Below are 18,009 nucleotides of genomic sequence, written 5' to 3' on the forward strand. Positions count from 1 at the left end.
AGTGGTACAGATTATAGTAACTGCCAAGTATGCAGCTGACATAGCTTTTCTGGGTACAGCAAACTTGCTTTGTGGGTTTTCATACTGTGAATAAAAGTGCAAGGAAACTCATTAGTTCAATTTGGAACACATTTCAATAGAGACCTACTAAGGTATAGACTAATTTTTTGCAAAAACACACTTTTCCTGAATTCATCCCTGCTTGGGCTTGGAAGAACAGTTTACAAAGCTCTGATGGAGGAGTTCCAGACTGGTCTCATGTCAGTCTGAACATCTGTGTCACTTATAGGTACACATGCTTCTAGCACCTGTCCCGTTATGGGCAGGCTGCATGTTAAACACCATTACACTGGCAGCACTTTGTTTTTGTAGATGCTAACTTCTGAGTGTTCCTTTTCCCTGAAGGGTGTTCTGTGCACCTCTCCCTATGGCCTAATCTATCAGGAGATCAAGTATCTATCACAGCTGCGGTGGCAGCACAGGGAAATTCCTCAGTGTTGACTTCACTTTCAGTGCTCATTTGTTGTGCCTCTAACTCAAAGGGAGAAAAAACGTGTGTGATAAGCAGGCGTTTTTGTCATGCTGGTATTTATTTAGAATTGCATTACTCTAGAGCTGGCAGCATCAGGACTGCTAAGTGTATGTACCCTGTCTTACAGTGGATGCAGAGGACCTGTACATTGTTGAACCCCTGAAGTTTTCCCCAAAGAAGGTACAGTGGCTGTGTGAGCTCAGTGTGTTTCCACCAGCAGGTGGGGCATGGCTCAGCTCCTCTCCCCTGCACCCCTTCCCAGGCTTGGTTTTTACACTCTGCTTCCCTTCCAGAACCTGACTTGTTTCTCTTTTTATTTGTGGTTTCAGAAAAAGCGCTGTAAATACAAAAGTGAAAAAATAGAGACTATTAAGCCAGCAACAGAGCCTCTGCATCCAGTAGCCAATGGGGAAATTAAAGGAAGGAAGCTGTTTACGAACCAGAGGGACTTCTCTAACATTGGGGAGCTTTATCACTCTTCACATAAGGGTCCTCCATCCGAAGGAAGCTCGGAAACGTCGTCGCAGTCTGAGGAGTCTTACTTCTGTGGCATTTCAGCATGTACGAGTCTGTGCAATGGACAGACCCAAAAGACAAAAACTGAGAAGAGGGCTCTAAAACGAAGACGGTCTAAAATTTCAGACCAAGGGAAACTCATAAAAACTCGAATACAAACTAAGTCAGGGTCAATGCCAAGCCTGCATGACATAACTGAAGGAAACAAAGATATAACAGTGGGAACACTTGGTGTCACGGTGGTTTCTGGACACATCTAAAACTAGCTGAACTTCTCAAACAGGAGAGTGTTTGTTCATTTGAGAACAGTCTGTGATATTGTGTGGGAGGATAGTGGGAGACGAAGAGCTCAACTAATTGGAAAGTATTCAGAAATTTGGTTTCTGCTTTTTTAAATAGATGGGATTGTGTCAATCTTGGCTATAAGCTGCAGCTTTACAAGGCTGATAATTTCCTATAAGAACAGCATGGGGGGAGGGAGGGCGGGGTTCATTTTATAAAGGTTTTTTTTCACAGTTCCTGGGGCAGAGATTTTTTGAAACCCAGTTTGTTGGGTGGAATAGGGATAAAAGCCTAATCCTCTTCCTTTAGCTTTGTTCCTAATTCTTGCACCTTCCCATATTTATGTGCCTTTTGTCTATTTATAATGCCACTGGAAGAGGGGAGATACAATTGTTTGTCATTTGATTTCTTTTGTAATTTCTCTAGCTTTTTTTGAAGATGCAACACTACAGTGCTGTGAAAGGACATGTGTTGGCCTTCAGCTGGACTCAGTAACGTGGACTGGATACTGTAAAAATACTAAGATGGACTTGCCTGACTAGATTCTGGTTTTGCAAGCTCAGTTGAGGAAAATACCTCACTAGGGATGGTAATCACATTTATTTCCACCTTCAGATTGGAGCTGTAGTCTGACATACTGAATGAATGACAGTGGCTCTTTAGGATTTCCTCTGTGCGATGGAATCTTAGACTGACAAATGCATTTGTCATCTAAATTGCCTGCTGTAGTTCTCTGGAGGAAGAAGCTGTTTCTGTGCTGAGAGTTCAGGAAAAATCTCAGCTAAAGTATGTGTGAGTGAGCTGGTGCAGCCGGGCTGTTCTCCAAGCCAGCTCTGGATGTGTTGAGTTTGCAGAGCTGTGAGGTCTGACCAGTCAGGCTGGTTCAGAGTGGGTATTTCTGTAACGTTTGCTTTTGTATTGGCTAACTAATGTGCAGTGTTTGTATGGTTGGTATTTTCATCGCCAGGTGTTTTTTATTTTGACTGTGACTGTATATTTGAATACTATCGGGTGTGTGATTCCTAAAATGTTGAGTGTGTATCTGAGTGAATGGAACAAAAGGTTATTCCTTTTGACAGGTGTGTTACAGGTTCATGTTGTAAAAAAATAAGTTAACTTATTGAGCACTTTTAGTGGTACCCTTTTAACAGACCTAATGCCTTTCCTGGGTATTGTAAGTAATGTGACTTATTTAAAGCCTTTGTTTTTTTTGCTGCTTTCTTGTTAGTTTATGAATACTTTAAGGTGATGTACTTTTGGAGTTGATCTGCACAATTAGCCAGTCAGAGCACATGAACCAGACATGTTGAACGTGAATTCAGAAGGATTTCAAACCTGGAGGAGAATACATACCATCTGAGTGCAGCATACACTGTTGTGGAACAAGAGTATGTAACTACAGAGCTGTAGTGCCATTAGAAACTGTGAATTTCCAAATAAATCTGAACACTTTGTCTTTAGTTTACTGGAATTTTTCATTTGAAAATGAAACTTGTGGCTTAATTTATTTGAGAAGGGGACTGGTCTTTAAATTTCAGTCCAGGGCTAGGACTAAGGTCCTTTGGGCCATAATAAGGATATCATAAACTTTTTTGTCAGTCTTAGATGTGTTTGTCTATTTAAAAAAAACAGAGGGAGGGTCAGGGGAGGGAAGCTGAAGGTTGAGTGGTGCTTTGTTTGAAAGGTTAGGAAGCACAGCTCTGTAAAACTGCTTGAAAAATTTCTAGCATGTACTGGTTCATATCTTGATTGGAGGGGATCCCCAGAAGAAGCAGTAGGTTTCTGTGAGAACGACTGCATGAAATTACATCTTGGTACTTAGAGCCAAGGTGTGTGAAGGATATAAAAGACCATTAAAAGAAAATGTTAGTCATAATTTCAAACCAGAGTTTTCAGCTTGATGTTTGCCCCTTACTGGTCCTTTCCTGCTAGCTTCTAGCAAGCGTAGTGGTGCTGTGTGCAGCCAAGTGCCAAGTTCACCAGCTGTCCAGCATCTACTTCTTTTGTCAAATGACACAACCCAGCACTGATTTCTTGCTTGAGTGTCTCAAGACTCTCTGCTTCATGATAGCACTATGATTTAAAAAGCAATTGAATATAGGGTTTGTTGGGAGGCAGGAGGCGGGGGCTGGAGTGTTTTTTGGAGGGGTGTGTTTTTTGTGTGAAGCTTTTTATTGACTGGCTTTCCTTTTGATATATTGCTTGTAGGAAGTGTGCTTTTCTTTACTGTCCTGGCAGTCACCAAGCTGTTCTCGTCAGTAAGAGTCAGCTGAAGCTGGACATGACTGAATTTTTAGAACAGCCCATCTTCACTACCTGTCTATAAACCAAAAGCTGGCAGAACTAGAATACATTGATCAGTGTAGAATGAGGACAAATGAGTCGTAATGCAATCTGCAGGTAACAAATATCTCCATGTTTTTATTTTTGTTTTGTTCTGGCTGGGCCCATAAGCATTGGAGGAAGGCAAATTTGGTTGTGAAACTAAAATTAAACCAAAGATGATGGTCATAATAGGTATTTATCAACTGAAGAGTGTGAGCACATGGCCCAGGGGCAGGGAAGGTTGCCTTTCCTGGGAGCAGCAGTTTCCCCAGAAACTTTCTTCCTCATTCTTTCCTGTTTTGCTGTAATGGACAACCTCTTACTTTGTTTTGTGTAGATTTGCTTCCTAGGCTGCATTACCCCACAGCACTGGGGAGCAGTCCTTGAAGATCACTTGGAAGTGACAGTTGAGGAATTAGCAGCACTCTGTGCTGCCTCATGCAAGAGGAGTGTATTGTGTTTTAAGTGTTTATGTGTACATCCCCATGTTCTCTTGGGAAGGTGATACTTAGTCTGCGACTGGAATCTGTTTTTGCTGGCACTCTTCTGCTGATATGATTTGTTTTGTACTTTAGATGTCAGTGAGTAGGTTCTGTGTTTGCATTTAAAGCACATATTCAAATGTCCAAGATAACAATTTCAGATGTGAAATGAAATGCCTTCTAAAGCAGTCCTTTAATACCCTTTATATATTTTAAAAATTGGGCATGACTTAAGTATAAGGATTTGCTGTATTTGTAGAAAAATATCAACTATAAAACTTGTCATTAAATGAATGTGTCATTAAATGAATGTGTAGGAAACGTGCCATAGGAATAATGCATATCCTAAATGGACAGAGGAGAGCTCTGTGGTGAGAATGTGGCTTGAGGCCACACGGCTTCTGATTCACACCGGACATGTGGCAGATGCTGTAAGTGGTGGATAATAGGGCCAGACACCTTCTCACTCAGATTCCTATGTTTCAAGACTGTTTTGAGATTTCTTCACAGTATTCCCACTTCTCAAAGTGTACCCCAAAATCATTGTAAAGAATAAATGATGTCATGGTCTATGTAAGTTCACTTTCCTGATAGCTATTTCCTGTTCTTAAGAAATGCTACCTCTGGGCTCTGAGCCAACAGGATCTGCACAATGCAGACTTTTCTGGTATTTTCAGTACCTGTCTCACAGAAACTTTTGTGATATGGTGAAAATACTTTGTCCCTGCCCATGCAGGGGGGTTAGAACTAGATGATCCTGAAAGTCCTGTCCAACCCAAACCATTATACAGTGCTAAAAATGTCAGCCTAGGTTTTTCATGCTGGGCCAGCTGAGATAGCTGTTTGTAGCAGCAGCTCCTGTGAATAAAGCACATCTGTCAGAGTCATTGCTGCTGCCTGTCAGGCAAGGAGTGTCTTTCATATTCTCCTGAGTATGTTACAGAGCTGTTTGCTGTGCCTAGGTCTGACCTTTGCAATCAAAGCATAGGTTGTGCTTCAGCCCCTGAGAATGCCAGTGTCTGGTGGAACCAACAGGGCTGGTTGTGCTATTGCAATTTTGAGTGTGTTCTGGCAGCAGACTGGAGATGGAACCACAGCTTCCACCTGCTGCTGTGGGCTCCTTTTAATTAACTGCCTTATTTTTTTAAAAAAAAGGCTCTTAATGTCAAGTTCTTATTGCTCAATGTTATCCTTTCATGTGGGTTCTTGAGTAATTTTTTGCTTCCAGTTTTATTAATGTCACACTAACTTTCAAAAGTTGATTCTTCAGTAAAATCAGGTCCCTCTCCAACTGGCCGTAATCTTTATGTAGAGATGATAGTTTCTAAGGAAGGCAGCTTATAAATCTTGACAAATTCCTGTGGTGGTGTGGATGCTTAAAGGGAAGACCTAGTCCATCTTGTGATACTGCATAATAAGGTTGGACAGTTGTTGGTGTGAAATGCCAAGGAACCAGCATGTGTGTGATAGTGAGAACTGCATCCTTGCAGTCTTGGGCAGGTCTTGAGCAAGGTCAAAAAATATTTAAGCAACATGAGGGTTTCTGTGGGAGGATGGATAGTCACAAACATGGGCATTGTATAAATTAATTACTAGCCATGTTTGCCAAAAGATATCTAGGCTATAAATATTAAGCATCAGAGTGGAAATCCAGTACTTCTAAAATAGGCAAACTACCAGCTGTGTGATATTGGTAAGTAGAGAATTGAAGCATAAGGTGTCTTTGCGTGGCTTCTGCTTTTGACAAGTTAGTGTGAGATGAAACAAGATGGAACAGCTTAGCATGCTTCACTTCATGGGGGACAAACATGTTCCACTTCATTTGGAACAGTCAGTGTTGAGCCCTGACCACAAAGTACTGTGGGTGGGCCATCATGCGGTGTGTGTCTCATCTGGAAACCCTGAGTGTCAAACAGTTCTAGGTACTGCTGAAGGCATCACTGGGGTTTGTTAACAGCTTGAGAAGAATTAGTGTTCCCAGACCTCATGTAGATAAAATGTGTTAGCTCAGGAAAGGATAGCGAAACTTGTGAATCTTTCTCATGTATCCCTTCTCTAAGTTAAGAATAGTAATTTTAAAATAAGCTACCAATAATCTTTTTGCTGACTTACTGCTGTCTCTCATTGAATATATGGCAACTGGTCTTGCCCATACTGCTTTTCATTAGAGTCCCAAATTCAGTCATAGATTGATTTGCTTCTGGTAGGGAATGGAGATGAAGTTAACTCTGCATTTCATGGACCCAGAAATAGAAAGGAAACATCTGCTATCTTGAGGCTTGCTTTTTCCTTTGTTAGATGTGGTAGCTGCAGCCTGCATCAGGCTGCTGGGCCCTGTGTGCACTCACACAAAACAAGTGTCTTTGACTTCTTTTTCTCCCAGAAAAATAACTTGAAGCTACTATCTTCTATTAGTTATAATGTGACACGGTTACTTCTGAAACATCAAGGTTGTGTACATTGCCTGTGAAACCACCTGTAGCTCAAGGTTAAATCCCAGGAAAGTCAGCTGAAGGTCCCTCAGGGTTTTTGGAAGTCATATGATGTGGGTCACAGATGTTGGGGTGTTTGTGTAATGAGATGGGCACATCTGGTGTTGGGCTCTTCATATGCCAGACTGATGCTGGAGGGCTCTGTGATGATCCTGGTGGACCTTGATAAGGATCTCAAGGCAGATCCTTAGGTAGGCATTGGAGATTTTCTTGTTGGTTGTGTTTGGGTTTTGTGGGGCTTTCTTAGCTTTTTTAAATGGGCTGAGTGTGGCTGCTTCCAAGGAATAAAATTGTCAAATACCTTGGGCCATGTTGTCCAACAGAGGCAGGTGGCATTTTCCAGGGCCAAGGCTGGCTTTGTGCTGCCAGCCTGGGGCAGGACATGGATCTTGCTGAAGTCCTTATGAACGCAGTTCTCAGCCGTCGCCGGGGAGGATGGGAAATCAAGATCTGCATGTTTGCTGTGGTCATCCTTGCAGCCTCTGAGCAGCCACAACACCTTGTTCCATTTTCTCTTATGACTAAGCTATTGTATGTTGTGAAATGACGTGCTTCTTCTCGGATATTCAAGCAATAGATCCCATTACATCATAACCATTGTACCTCATTTCTTTGCTTTTATTACAGACACAAAAGAAATAGAATTTTATTCCTCTGCTTTCTGTTCTTCCTCTCTTTCTCGGTTCCTTTGGCTCCTTCCCTGCTTGTATTCTCTCCTGCCTCAGGTCAGAGCCCTGTGCCTCTTCTGCTGAACCCAGGGCTGCTGCCTGCTGGTTGGGGTCATGGTGAAGGAGAGGACAAAGCACCTCGCTCACTGGAAGATGCCCATATTAAGCATTGCAATGCCTGGCTAGAGTTGTTAGAAATGAATTTTGCAATCTGCTCGTTGGTGTGAATATGTAAATGTCTCCTTCATGAGCTTTTGGTACCAAGCCATGGCTTTACACTCACTGCAAATGCTTCTAGCATTTTCTGTTGAGAAAATGAAAAGCATGACCCTTACCTGGGAAACTGAACTGGTAAAAAAACCCAAACCAACACATAATAAAGAAATAACACTAAGGTGTCAGTGCTAACTGCAAAGGCAGGGTGACTTCTGTTGTCTTTCTTGCCCCTCAAAGGCTTCAGTGGATGGAGATCTGGCTACCTTTGGAGGCAGTTCTCACAAGCAGCCATTCCATTGTTGAGTCAAAAATCCATGTCTCTTGTGAAATCTCCTTGAGCTTTGGTTCCCAGATAGTGGATCCCTGGGAAGGTTTTTCTTCTGTGAGATTGAACAGCACTCTGCTCCTGGAAATCATCCCTCTTTAAGTAGGTTTTTCACATCCTATCCATCCCTTCCTGCCAATCTGCTCTTGAAGGGACTGACTTGAATGCCTGTGCTGTCGGGCAGTTATTGCACCTTCCTGAGCCCCTCTGAAGTTAAACATAAACTTGTAGTGTGAGTTCTGAGTGTGAGTTCTGAGACTGTCTATAGCTGCCCAGTGCTGTATGTGAGTTCATACCTGTAGAAGCCCGTGGGCTTTCTCTGCTGGGCAGCCTCTCTACAAGTTTGAGAACCATTCTCTTTCTAGGATGTGATTTTCTATCATCTAAATAGTTTTATCTGCAATCATTGTTTCTAGACTTGTTTTTATTCTGATGAAATTCTGTCCTTATGGTTGCTTAGGGTATCTTAGTTATTTTAATCTGCAGATATTACTGGTGTAATATTTTGCTTGGTTTTCACAAGATCTGTGGTAAAGGTGTTGAAATAGCACCGTGTTGAGGACAATCCTCGTGGAAAGCTTTGTCCTGAATGGTGCTCTTGATTGCTCTTTCCACCATACTCATCAGTGAGTGTTAAGGGGTACTCTCTCTCCTGCCAACTGGGGCTGATCCTTACTGGGTTTGCCTCTCCTGGCTCAGATGGCACCGTTTAGCCATGTGGGCTTTCAATTGTTGCTTTTTTGCATTTCTGCTAGCCACTAGTACAATAGGAAACACTTGCTAATCACTTTCAGACTGACACGTAGGACTCTGTCCCAAACCTGATGAGACCCTCTCCTACACAGTGGTTCATGGTTTCTTTTAATTTTATTTTCTGACAGGTGTTAGATTTGGATCCTTGTCTTGCTTTCTTTGGTGTATTTCAAGCAGGTCCTCCTTTTGTCCTTAAATGCTGACATAAGCCTTTTGTATCTGCTGATACAAACCTGCTTTCTGTTGTTGCTGTCAACATCAACTTTAATGTAATGGTGTATTGTTAAGAGCTCCAGCTCTCCTCTGGAGTTGATGTGGGGGTGCAGGGGCTTCCTCTGAGCAAATTCTCTTTTTGTATCTGTGTGACTGGCTTGCCTTTTTGGCAAAAATTGATTCTCTGATAAAAGATGTGGAAGGTATTTCCATTTGAAAATATTCCTTCTTGCTTAAAAGACATAGTAAGACTGCTGAAAACAGTGTGTGTCTTGCAGACTGGGTGAAGAGGAGGACAGGGAGACAGACAAATCTGACAGCCCTTTTGTCCTTCTCATGTCCTCCTTTTCTGCCTAGTTGTTCTTGCCCCATATTTCAGGAAAGTTGAACCTTGTCTAAATTCTGGCTCCAGGTTTTCTAGCAAAATAGCTTCATGTGGTTTAAGTGTCTACCTACAGCAAATTGTCCCACGTATTTCAAAAGCCCTGTTAATATTGTGTGTTGCTTGAGCAATTGGAAGCCAGCAGAAGACAGAGCCTGCAGGCATCATGATGTGCTGCACAGACACAGCCCTGCTTGCCACTGTCTTCCAGCGTGTATCAGTGTGGAGATCTCTGAAGGCGGTGACAAGGGAAACAGTGTGACAGTAGGACCAGCACAGAGAAGTGTGATAGCAAGGAAGAGGTCTCTGAAAGCATACTGTGCACCAAAAATGATCCTTTGTTGGTAAAATGCTACTGTGCCTGCAGTCCTACCAAGATAAACTGTCTACATTCAATATCGTCGTTGTCAGAAAAAGCTGCAGAGTGGATCCTCTCCAGGCAAAGCTTTATGCTTGTTGACTTACGACATGCTTGTCAGCAGTGCCTCCAACTTGGAGGAAGTCTCGGGCTTCAGACTGTGCTCCCTGAGCCATCACTGTGTTTTACAGCAGATGAATGGGCATTAAAGAAATGAGAGCTCCCTGACACCCATGTCCGTGTTGCAAAAAGCCACGGGCGTGCTGTGCTCGCTGCTCTGAAAGCAAGGGTGTGCAGGCACTGATGGCTGAGCAAGGAGTCCCAGAAGTTGGTGAGTCCCCCAAGGCATGGCTTGGGTGCCTGTGGAGCTGCACAGGCAATGTGATGAGTGTGCTGGCAGGAGATGGATGCCAAATCTTCCTGTTATGTCTCTTGGCTGCCTGTGTCTTGGAGGCATCTCTTTCCCTATGGCAGATGGAGACCTGTGACAAGTGGTGTTCCCCAAGGGTCAGTGCTTGGACCAGTTCTATTTAACATCTTTGTCAGTCACATGAACAGTAGGGTCAAGTGCACCTTCAGCAAGTTTGCCAACCACACCAACGTGTGTGGTAAAGTTGACATGCTGGAAGGATGGGCTGCCATCCAGAGGGACCTTGACAGGCTTGAGAAGGGGGCTTGTGCAAAGTGCATGCAGTTGAACAAGGCCAAGTGCAAGGTCCTGCACCTGGGTTGGGGCAATCCCAAGCCTCCAACCAATACAGGCTGGGTGGAGAATGGATTGATAACAGTCCAGAGGAGAAAGACTTGGGAGTGATGGTTGACAAGAAGCTCAACATGAGCCAGCAATGTGTGCTTGCAGCCCAGAAAGCCAACTGTGTCCTGGGCTGCATCAAAAGAGACATAGCCAATAGGTCAAGGGAGGCGATTCTCCCCCTTTACTTGGCTCTTGTGAGACCCCACCTGGAGTACTGTGTCTAGTTCTGGAGCCCCAGCATAAGAAGGACATGGAGCTCATGGAGAAAGTCCAGAGAAGGGTCATGAAGATGGTCAGAGGGCTGGAGCACCTCTTCTAAAAAGAACAGGCTGAGAAAGTTGGGGCTGTTCAGCCTGGAGAAGAGAAGGCTCTGGGTGGGGGGACCTTATAGCAGCCTTTCCAGTGCCTGAAGGGGGCCTACAGGAAAGCTGGAGAGGGACTTTTTACAAGGGCTTGTAGTGACAGGACAAAAGGTAATGGATCAAAACTGGAAGAGGTTTTTAGGTTAGACGTTAGGAGGAAGTTCTTTAGTGTAAGGGTGGTGAGACACTGGAACAGGCTGCCCAGGGAAGTTGTGGAAGCCCCATCCTTGGAAGTGTTCAAGGCCAGGCTGGATGGGGCCCTGAGCAACCTGATCTAGTGGGAGGTGGCCCTCCCCATGCAAGGGGGTTGGAACTAGATGATCTTTAAGGTCCCTTCCGATTCAAACCATTCTATGATTCTGTGCCCAGCATGGGTAGCAGGCTGGAGTTCACAACGTGGCACAGGAGGTGCAGAGCTGAGCCTCTCTTGTCATGATTGCAGGAGTGGATGAGGACCCCTCCTGGGGCTGGCTGGGGAACACTGTTTGGGGATGCAGAGAGGACTGCATGAGGGTACACATGACCAGGCTTGAACTGCTGCTTTTGTCTTTTGTGTCAAACCTAGAAGTATGAGGAAGAGCCAGACAGGTTGCTGAAACCTCTTGAGCTGTGGATCACTCCGTTGCAGCAAATGGCTGTGGTGAACATCTTCAAAAAGCAGTGGGGTGTCTGGTGGTGCAGGCAAGGCTTTGAGGACACGTCTGATTTATTGGTGTGGTTGGAGGCAAGGTTGAGCCCTTGGTTTGGAGGAACAAGTGTGCATATGTTGTTAAATCATGCTGTTTCCAGCCCACAGTTTTGATGTTCAGATCAAAGCCTGTGTGTTGGGCTTGCTTCCTTTGGCCACAAAGGAGACAGGTCTGTTGTTGTATTAAGCATTTCCTTGTTTTAAACCCCATACAAATACACCCTTCAACATAAGTCTGTAAAATGGAAGAGCAAACTACTGCTTATAATCACTTATGTGCACCTGTACATCTTTGGGAAAATCTCATTGCCAACACTTTGAAGTCTGTGGTCAATGAGGAATGGAAATTGAGAAAATGGAAACAGAGAAATGGAAGTGTCTCTGTCTCTCCTCATTATGATTTTATAATGAGCTCTTATAAGTGCTGGTCCTAGCAGGATGACTTGAATTCTGGATCCTTTCTTGGAAGGCAAGACAAATTCTACCAAGAGGAGTAGCACTGTGTCTACCCCAGGCTCTAGTTACAAGTTACTCGGCCATGTTAGGTCCTGCTGCAGTGCTCAGCATTGACCTGAAGAGAAGGAAAATAAAAAGCTTTTTCCTTTCTAAGGCCTCTTCAGGTTCAAAGCAAACTGTGGGATTGGAAACATTATTTGCAAAGGTAGCAGGGGCAGCAGAAGCTGCCCAAAAAGCTCAGTTGTTCCCACATTACAGCATGCTGCTGGTTCAGCCTGGCCAGTGCCTCACAGTGATGTGGTGTGTGGTGTGGGTGACAGCAGCTCCCTGAGCCAGCTCTGCTTGGGCTGTTGAAGCTGCTGCAGCTCTGCAGTGGGGCACAGTGTCTGTGGCCAGGGTTCTGTGACTTGGGTTCTGTACCTTGTAGAGCAGCCAAGGAAAAGGTGGGATGTGTAACAGACAGCAGTAAATAAACTTTCTCGTGTGAAATTAAGAAATTCCCCAGCACCCACAGCTGCATTTGGGATCAAGTCTTCATCCTTCTGCTGAGGGGAAGAGTCCTCAGCTCTGTCTCTCCGCTCTTGTGCAAGATGCCAGAAGCAGGAGAGGTTTTCTCGTTCCCTCTGCTTGTGGTCCAGGACACTGCATTAGAAAAGCAGCTGCCCCTGCTCAAGTGGGCTGGTGGAAGGGGTGTTTGGCTGGTGGGTGTGCTTTGGGCTGCTTACTCAGCCCCTGCCTGGCAGTGCAGCCCTCGAGCACCCCTCGAGCTCCTCGCTGCCGAGCGCACCCGCTCCCCAGCCCCGCGCTGAGCGTGGTTTCGTGTGAGTGCCGTCGGCTGCCAGGCTGTCCCGCTGTGCCTTCGTGCTGCCTCGGTGTGGGAGGAGCAGGTGGGTGCCCCGAAGTTGCAGCCGAGGGCGGAAACGCTTTGGGGTTTGCTGTTGATGCTTGAGGCTTTCATAGAGTTGCAGCATCTGAGCTGGGTGTTCGCTGCTGGAGTGATGCAGACGTATAAAGGCAGAGCTGGGTCTTCCCCCAGGGCTCAGTCTGGGACACCCCTGGCAACTTTGGGTTGCCACATGGAAGATCGTGCTGAGAACGTCCAGTCCACCCCACTCCCAGCCATGCAGCAGAACTATATGTACCCCCAGATCTTTTGGGTGGATGGCTGTGCCAACACAAATACTTCCTGCCCCCCAACAGCCCCCATCGCTCCTTTCCCACCACCAGTACCTGACCGGAGCAGGAAGCCAAGGAACAAGAGAGACAGGAGGAGTGTTGGCTTCCTGGTGTTCTTCTTGCTGATCCTGGTGGCCCTCACTGGAGTGGGGCTGAGCATGTTCCAGATTTTCCACCTGGAGAAGGAACTGGCTGAACTCAGAGAGGTGAGGTCTGCCTGGCTGGTCACAGAAGCTTTGAGAAAAGAGGAAAAAAAAAAAAAGAAAAACTTAAAATTGGGTCTGAGATGCTCAGATGGTGCAAAACTCCCCAAGGGGTAGACTGGTGATACTTAAGATGTCTGCCATGACAGGGTAAGTGGGGTTGCTTATTACTGTGGGGGACTACTCTTGATGACTGATATATCTGGATGTCTTTGTGTTTCTGAGTGCTGCAAGGTGTCTCTCCCTGTATGTTTTTTACCACTTTGGAGCTCCCCTTGAGCACCCAGAATTAGCCATTGTCAAAGATAGTCCTTGGCTGCTTCAGATGATGCCCTTATGCTCTCACCCTGCTAAGACAGCTTGTCACTCTTCTGTTTTGACAGTCTGCCAGCACTGAGCACATTCCTCCAGCTTTGGAGAAACTCACAGGTGAGTTGATGTACCTAGAGGACGAACTCCTCTGTGTTAGCTTGTGTGAGTGCTCCTGTCCAACTTTCCCTCATCAAGCATTAAAGGCCAGGTTGCATCTTGGTGGTCTGAAAGTGCTGATTTTGCTTGCTTGGATGGAAGAAGAGATTTTTAATCTCTGAGGTGTGGGGATGGGGTCGTGCACACTGCCTGCAAGAGTGCTTAGAGGTGTCAGCCACAGGTTCCTGGGACAGTACCTCTACCTTGGGGCCTCCTGGGCCCAGTGGGATGAAAGTATGGGGGGTATTCTGCTGTAGAAGTGAGTTTCTGGCTGTCCCAATATGTGGCATAACAAGAAAGGAAGGAGAACAGAGGCACAGCACATGCTGCTACTTTCCTTACTCATTCAAGATTTTTGGGAGGATGCAGAAGGTTTTCTTTGGGGTTGGAGGATTCACTGCCTCCCTTGAGAGTGCAACTTATTTTTTCCTAAATTATTTTGGTATAAAATCTCACTGCAGCCAAAGCTAGTTGAGAAGAACCTGATTATATGTGGGATTTTTTTTTCTTTAAGAAACGCTATTTCAGTGAAATTGAAACTTTCCACAAGAACTTGCCCAGTTTTCTAAACTTCATTTAGGAAAAAAACGTTTCAATCTGAATGGAACAACTTAAAAATCGTATCTTGAACTTCCAAACTATTATTTTACTTTTGTGTTCCATGTTAATGTTACCAGTGAGGACATTCATTTTTAAAAAATACCAAGTTGGAAAGAAATTCCAGCCCTTCTGACAACTTTTGCTAGATGTGAAAAGATTTATTTTCTTGAGGATTTTGCTTAGTAGGAAAGTTAATTTTTATCACGTTTGTTCTGATACTGAATCAAAGCAGATTTGGAAATAGACAAATTCTCTGGAAAGGGCAGTTCTAGTTCCCCTATCAATATATCTTGTAATAAATTGCTATGGGGAAGGGGAGCTGTCATTTCAACTGGATGCTCAGTGCTCTTACTTCAGTAGTTGAGCATGTGTCATAAATAGTAACCCTGAACTTCTTGAGGGGGGTGGATAAATAAAGCCAGGGAAGTAGTGTGAAGGGGGAGAGGAAAAATGAATTGGCTGGGTTTTGATCCCGTATGTATCCTTTATTACAACTCTTTTAACTCCCAAGCACTGTTCTTCCTGTGGTAAGGCATGGTGCTGATATGCCCTGTGCTGCTCTGAATCTGCCCCACTCCAGCTTTGTAGCTGGCTTCCTTCTGATCTCCGGGATGGCTTCTCTGTGGAGCATATGGCTAATGTCTTACTATTATTGTGCAGGGCAGAAGGAGCAGTCAATGAAAAAGGAAGAGAAAGCAGCACATTTAACAGGTACATGCTAAGGGGCTGGCAAGATGTGGGAGCAGTGGATAGGACAGATGGGGCTGGGATGAAATGGTGGCATGGTCGTAGTCATGAGGCACCCATTTGCACAGGCTTTCCTATTTTCCTTTGGTAACGGGTGCTCTGAAAGCAGGAAGCTACTCCACAGATAAAATCTTCCCCTCCTTTAAGCTTTTCAGTGAGGGCTCTGGTTTTTGGGTTGGTTTTTGGTTTGCATCTGGTGTGTGCAGGGCAGAAGGCTGCCACAAGCAGCTGGTGTTGAGCAAGGTGAAGGTAACAGCTCCCACCAGTGCAAGGGTGGACTTTCCGTGCTGCAGACAATGACTTGGAGACCAGCTGACATGTTGTGACAAGGGATGTGAATCGAGGAAGAACCACACAACTGCTTGCACTTGCTGCACTTTTTCTCTTGTTTGGCTTCCAGGGAACCCAGCCCAGCAGGACCTCCCTTTGGAGTGGGAACCTATCTCTGGCCATGCCTTCACCAGTGGCATTCAGTACCGTGATCGGGGCCTTGTCATCAATGAGACTGGCCTGTACTTTGTGTACTCCAACGTGCTCTTCCGGAGCAGCACCTGCAGCAGCCAGATGTTGACCCACATGGTCTACAAGAAAAATCCAGCCTTGCCAAGCAGCTACGTGCTGATGGAGGACAAAATCATCAACTACTGCACAGATCAGAAAAAGTGGGCCCGGAAAAGCTACCTAGGGGCTTTATTTAAGCTCAGGAGGATGGACAGTTTGTATGTCAATGTCTCCAAAATTGCTCTGGTTAATTTTGAGGAATCAAAGACATTCTTTGGCTTATTTAAGCTTTAAATATGGCTGGCAGCTCACTACACACACACTGGGACATGCAAGGGGTGAGTGCTGCCTGAGCAGCAGTGACCAAGCCAGGGTCTTGCACCAGGAAGCCCAGCAAGAAACCATGCTTTGGTGTTCACTGTGAGAGCGTGTGAGCAACCAGTAAAAGCTTGAGAAGCAGACCTCTGGGAAGCACTGGGGCTGTACTGCATCTACCCAGAGAGAAGTGCACATTGTGCCCCTCTGAAAAAGCCAACAAACTAAAAATGTAGTGTACTGAAGACTGTTGAAACTCACTACTTGCTACCTGAGAAGATGCTGGTGCCAGCATCATGGCCCTGGTGAGCTTGGGACAGCCAGCAGGTGTCAAGGAGGCACCTCAAGCCTGGGCTGTGCTGTGCCACACTGCAGGCAGTGCTGTGGGAAAAAGTACCATGGAAGCTTCGACTGGCCACCCTGAGCCATAGCTGGCTACCCTGCCCAGGTGTTTGGCCCTTTGACTTGCTCTATGACAGACACCTGCCTGCTCGCAGGCTCGTTGCGCATGTTCATTTCCCGTTAAGTTATCGACCATTCCCACCCCAGAAAATGTCCTCCACCCCCTTTATTTAACTCATCCCAACTGCCTTGCAAGGAATGAGCCAGAAGCAGCAGTGCCACGAGGGGGGTCCCAGCTCTGGAGAGAAACCATGACTGTGCCATGGGGGTAGAGCTGATGGGGAGGCTATGTGCTCTGCTCACAGAACCTGAACAACACAGCAGTGGAGGATAGTGGGGCCAGAGATGAAAGGAGCATCTTCCACCCCCTTCCCACCCTTTTAACACATCTAGGTCCCCTGTAGAGACCTGGTCCTGCTACCCAGTGCATGGTGCAGGGGAGGGAGTGCTGGCCACCATCAGTGGCATGGTTTTGGCTGGCCATCTTGTCATGGGATATTATCTCCTGAGCAAAACAGAGATGGTAAATAAAGGTATATTTTTCTAGTAGGTGGCACTGTCCTCTCCTCATTTGGGGCAGCAGGCTTCTGCAGTGGTCAAAACCCTGAAGACCTCTGTGATCAGGGGCCAGCACCCTGCTCCTTCTCCAGCAGCATGGCAGAAATCTGGGAGCCTGACCCCCACTTCATTGCCTGCTTGGTGGGGCACAGTGTCCCCACCAGGGAACTTTGTGGCTCCAGCATCGAAACATCAGCATTTGGGAAGCAGGAAGGTGTGATGTGGGCAGCACAGACCAGGCAGCTCAAGCCCTGCTTGGCCATCAGGAAGAGAACTGATCTCAATCACTGACTTGAGCTTGAGTGGAGCCAGACACTTACTGAGCAGAAGCGCTGCTGTCCCGGAAGGCACCATGCTCCTCCATGTGCCCTCTGGCCCCAACAGTGCTTCCCACCTGGCATTCTGAAGGGCAAGGACAGGAAGTGGCACTTTGGTGTTTAAAAAAAAAAAAAATCCACACCCTATTTGCTCTCTCCGGTGTCTGCTCCGTAGAGCTTTTCCCTTGTGTAGGTTAACACCGAGGCTGTCTGCCACATTGCCACCAGGCAGAACACAAGGGTGCATCATCATCTCTGGCTGTGGTCCAGCTTTCTCACAGCTCTGATGTTGGTCACAGTGAACAGTGGCTCTTTGGCAGGCTGCAGCATTGACTTCCTTTTCCTGGTGCTGCTCTCGGCTCGGCGGCGTGTGGCCTGTGGTTTCCTGCTGCTTGCTTCAGGGAAACCTATTTATTTGAACCTGGAAGTGGACTGGCTACTGGTGCAGCCAGTAAGAACGCTGTACCCCTCTGCTCATACATGTTGCTGTAGTCAGACTTCTCCACTGCATTTCTTAGTATGGAAAATGCCTCAAAAGGTGAAAGTTTAGGGACTTTTTTGCTTGACTGATGCTTTCTAACTGTCCCCATGTCCTCCTGGTATCAGAGGGGCAAACTGCACTGTGGAGGGATGGAGGTCCTGGATCCTCACCCTGCCAGAAAAGGCTGTAGGATGCTGTCCTCTTCTGATTGCTGCTTGTGCTGTGTTGCTTTCCTAGTGACCAGACATTCAAGTGGGGACTGAGCATCTGTATGTACACATGCCTACAAGCTTGCAGCTATTTCCATAGCAAAACTAGCAGAGCACTTTGCATGCTGCCTTTCTTTACTGGCAAGCAGCTTGGAGAGAGAGGCAGGGCTTTGAGTGCCCAGAGGAAACTCCCAGTGAGGTTACGTGCCCTGCTAGTCCTGCACTGGT

At 46.0% G+C, this 18,009-nt stretch overlaps 2 protein-coding genes across 6 annotated transcripts in view; both read left to right on the forward strand.

Annotated features, from left to right (window-relative positions):
- Nucleotides 1-2,790, forward strand: part of SUCO (SUN domain containing ossification factor) — a 40,157-nt gene extending 37,367 nt beyond the window's left edge. For all 4 annotated transcript variants that reach the window (XM_051625381.1, XM_051625382.1, XM_051625383.1 and 1 more), the window contains 2 exons: nucleotides 660-712; nucleotides 862-2,790. In XM_051625381.1, coding sequence (XP_051481341.1) covers nucleotides 660-712; nucleotides 862-1,308 — 500 coding nt within the window. In that variant the 3' untranslated portion in view covers nucleotides 1,309-2,790. The remainder of the gene's footprint in view (nucleotides 1-659; nucleotides 713-861) is intronic.
- A 206-nt stretch (nucleotides 2,791-2,996) lies between these two features.
- On the forward strand, nucleotides 2,997-15,991 carry FASLG (Fas ligand). 2 transcript variants are annotated; one of them, XM_051625661.1, is made up of 5 exons: nucleotides 2,997-3,730; nucleotides 13,005-13,186; nucleotides 13,567-13,612; nucleotides 14,912-14,962; nucleotides 15,399-15,991. In XM_051625661.1, the coding sequence occupies exons 1-5, from the start codon at nucleotides 3,718-3,720 to the stop codon at nucleotides 15,791-15,793; spliced, it is 687 nt and encodes a 228-aa protein (XP_051481621.1). In that variant the 5' UTR covers nucleotides 2,997-3,717; the 3' UTR covers nucleotides 15,794-15,991. The 2 variants fall into 2 exon arrangements, with proteins under 2 accessions (XP_051481621.1, XP_051481620.1); XM_051625660.1 differs by lacking the exon at nucleotides 2,997-3,730 and having other exon boundaries at nucleotides 12,803-13,186.
- The last annotated feature ends 2,018 nt before the right edge of the window (nucleotides 15,992-18,009 follow it).

The sequence above is a fragment of the Apus apus genome, chromosome 7, assembly GCF_020740795.1.
Source record: "Apus apus isolate bApuApu2 chromosome 7, bApuApu2.pri.cur, whole genome shotgun sequence".
Lineage (NCBI taxonomy): Eukaryota > Metazoa > Chordata > Aves > Apodiformes > Apodidae > Apus > Apus apus.

Coding starts and splice junctions, on each gene's coding strand:
- FASLG (XM_051625660.1), top strand. CDS start 12,803: ATGCAGACGTATAAAGGCAGAGCTGGGTCTTCCCCCAGGGCTCAGTCT. Junction 13,187..13,566: donor AACTGGCTGAACTCAGAGAG/GTGAGGTCTGCC, acceptor CTGTTTTGACAG/TCTGCCAGCACTGAGCACAT. Junction 13,613..14,911: donor AGCTTTGGAGAAACTCACAG/GTGAGTTGATGT, acceptor ATTATTGTGCAG/GGCAGAAGGAGCAGTCAATG.